At 32.4% G+C, this 3,064-nt stretch overlaps 1 protein-coding gene across 1 annotated transcript in view; it reads right to left on the bottom strand.

Moving 5' to 3' along the window:
* Positions 1–3,064, bottom strand: part of LOC111386103 (DNA (cytosine-5)-methyltransferase CMT2-like) — a gene marked incomplete at its 3' end in the record, with an annotated part of 29,663 nt that overhangs the window by 9,294 nt on the left and 17,305 nt on the right. Inside the window, exons 10-11 of the mRNA XM_023010534.1 lie at positions 381–439; positions 232–298 (exon numbers count right to left, since the gene is read on the bottom strand). Of these exons, the coding sequence (XP_022866302.1) occupies positions 232–298; positions 381–439 (126 nt within the window). The remainder of the gene's footprint in view (positions 1–231; positions 299–380; positions 440–3,064) is intronic.

Below are 3,064 nucleotides of genomic sequence, written 5' to 3'. Positions count from 1 at the left end.
AATATTTTGAGTTTTGTAATTTTTCACATTTTTTTATGATTTCTCTGATGTTTTATTTATGTTGATTAAATATTTAATTTATTTTCTAATCGTTCAAAAGGTATATATCACACATAGGCAATTTTCCCGGATATTATTTAAGTGAAAACAACTCAACTAGATTTCAGAAAACTAATTTTTAGCAAATATAATATATACTATAGTATATAACATAAAAAGATCAAATTTTACCGGACGTGGCAGAATTTTCGCCTTAATTCCCTCAAGTACAAAATCTTGTATCCGCTCTTGGCAATTACTAAAGAAGAATAAAAGAAATATCAGTGGGAAAAATATCCTTTGAGTGAGACAAAATTTGGAATAGATCTGTTACAGCATACCCTAAGTTCTCAATTGGCTCCCATGTATCATCCTTTGAACTGTATCCAATCCAACGCACCTAAAAGAAAGTAAACATAGTAAAAAAACTAAAATTACTTCATGACCTGTGTAAATATGGAAATTAAATTTCAAATAAAGCTAGTAAGGTAATTGGAGCATCATGAGATAAATGTGTAGCCAAATGATTTCATGACCAATTAGCCAGGAAGCGGTTCATAGATTAGGTTCATAAAGATCCACAAGTTTTACATGTTGAAATTAAGAACTCTTGACCTGCAAAAATCTTAATGATTTTATTACCAGAGAAGCTCAAATTATCAAAAGTTAAATATTATTAAAAAGCATATAACTGCCTACAATACTATTCTACTCAATTTTTGGAAAGAATAATGAAGCAGAATGAAATTCATTATAAGAACTGACGTAGTTCTTTATTTGCTTTCTCGGTTAGGCTCCCTTGGACTTCTCATTTCTTCATTCCTTATTAAAAAACTCACTCCTACCCCATCTTACCTACTATCCCTTAAAAAGCAAGGAGATTCTTTCCCATTGAAGATGGTGTCAGAAGCAAGGTGCTTGAGAAGGGCCATCTTTGTGTCTATTGGTGTTAGGGAGGCTAGTTTGACAGCTATAAACTGGAGGAGCAGATATGCATATATAAGTTGGTTTAATGTGTGCAAAAAGAAAGGGGAAGTTGTTGACAACAGTCTCTTCATTTTCAGTTTCTACTGAGCCAGGGAGCAAACAATTTTATATTGTTGATCTCCGGTGGTAAAGCCAAAGTTGAAGCTCTGCTCAAAGCGAGAAGATTAAGGGCAGATTGGCTGTGGAGGTATGCTTGGATGCTGGCACCTCCATGTATATTGCAAAGAACAGAATTGAAGGCCCTTTAAAGGCATAGAGAATTCAATGTTGCAGTTCATTCGCATTTTTGTTTGTCTTCTTGAGCTGCAATTCAACATGCATAAATTCATGCTTAGAAGCCTTGACTGACTTGAAATACGCAGTCTCTTCTACACTGTATATTCCCTCATACCCGGGGCATCCCCTTCTCATTAATGAAATTTGATTAGACAGACAATTATTGAAGTAACAGGGNGGGCAAAGAGGAGAAGAAATCTATGCATAAATTAACTAAAAAGGTTCTCAAGAGCCAAAGTAATGGCTTTACAATTCATGAAAGGTGCATCATATGCCACCCACTCAATTCCATAAAAGTTACATACATACTGCCTTTTGCTTTCATTTGTTATTTAGTAGGATCACCTCAGTTGTTGTGTTCCAAAATGTATTATCATATTTACAAGTTACTGACATTGTAAGGTTAATAATACAACCCTTACAACATTGCACGTCTTTATTTCCATTTCTAAAAATCACAAACAAATGTCCACTTTCCTTAAAATAAACACATCCTTCATCATTATTTCGAAATTTATCTCTCAAAAAAAAAAAATAATAAATAAAAATTCCAAAGGCAAAAGGCAAAAAAAAATCCAGTTTCTTTAAACTATAATTTTGTCCGCACATCAAGAAGAACAGAATGTATCATCTCAATTATGTATTTTTTTTAATGGACACTAAACTTGATGAGAAACTGAAAAATGTCCCATCTATGGCATTAATGTTGCATTAAGCTTATGTTACATATCTGTGATTTAAGTGTCAAAGACAATATTTAAATGAAATATAAGTAGCTTCTTCTAACAACTTAAGCTTTGAATAAAGAAAGCTCGCCTACACGTGAGGAGGTATTATAAGACAATATTTAAATGATACGCATGTGACTCCATCTAATAGTTTAACTTTTAGATCAAGTAGATCAACATTAATTTTCCTTAAATAATTATCATACGAATGGATTTGGTCCTGACATATTGTGGGCTGAACTATGAACAATATAATCAAGTCTGTCATACTGATATTTTATATTTCACAGTAGAGATAATTTTATGCCAGGAATGCAAAGAACTTCAAAATGATTATACGTTTGAACATAGTGAAATTTTGTCTTGTGGACGGTGAAACAGTAGGAACATTGTTAAATACTAAAATCTTTGTTATTTCCTTGATCGATATTACACCGTAATACCACTTTTGATAGTATAAAAGATATTAAAAATAGAAAATATTATATCTAAAACTGCTAAAGAATCTCCTACAATCAATCTTAATTATAATAATTACTAGTTACTAAAATATACAAAAATACTTAAGGTAGGGAGAATATTTCCATATTCTCGAGATTTCAACTCTTCCCCTCAAATTAGATAGTAAATGTTGATCATATCCAACTTGTGAATGAAATCATTGAATTTTTGTCTTGGTAGTCCTTTGGTGAAGTTATCTGCAGTTCGTTCCTATGTGGAAATATATGTCATGCAAATAGTCTCATCTTCTACCTTTTCTTTGATGAAATGTTTATCCAACTCTACATGTTAGTTCGGTCATGTTGAACTGAGTTGAGAGAAATGTTGATAGCAACTTTGTTATCGCATTATAGCTCGATTGGGAACTTTATTGTAACATGCAACTCTTCTAAAAGTTTCTTCAACCACAGTCCTTCACATATTTTTTGTGCTACCGCTCTAAACTCTGCTTCAACACTACTTTTGGCTTCTATGTTTTGCTTCTTGCTTCTCCATATTACCAGATTTCCCCATACATAGGCTTAATATCCGGT

Source organism: Olea europaea, unplaced genomic scaffold, assembly GCF_002742605.1.
Source record: "Olea europaea var. sylvestris unplaced genomic scaffold, O_europaea_v1 scaffold3421, whole genome shotgun sequence".
In the NCBI taxonomy this organism is placed as follows: Eukaryota; Viridiplantae; Streptophyta; class Magnoliopsida; order Lamiales; family Oleaceae; genus Olea; species Olea europaea.
This window is presented reverse-complemented; position numbering and strand designations above follow the sequence as displayed.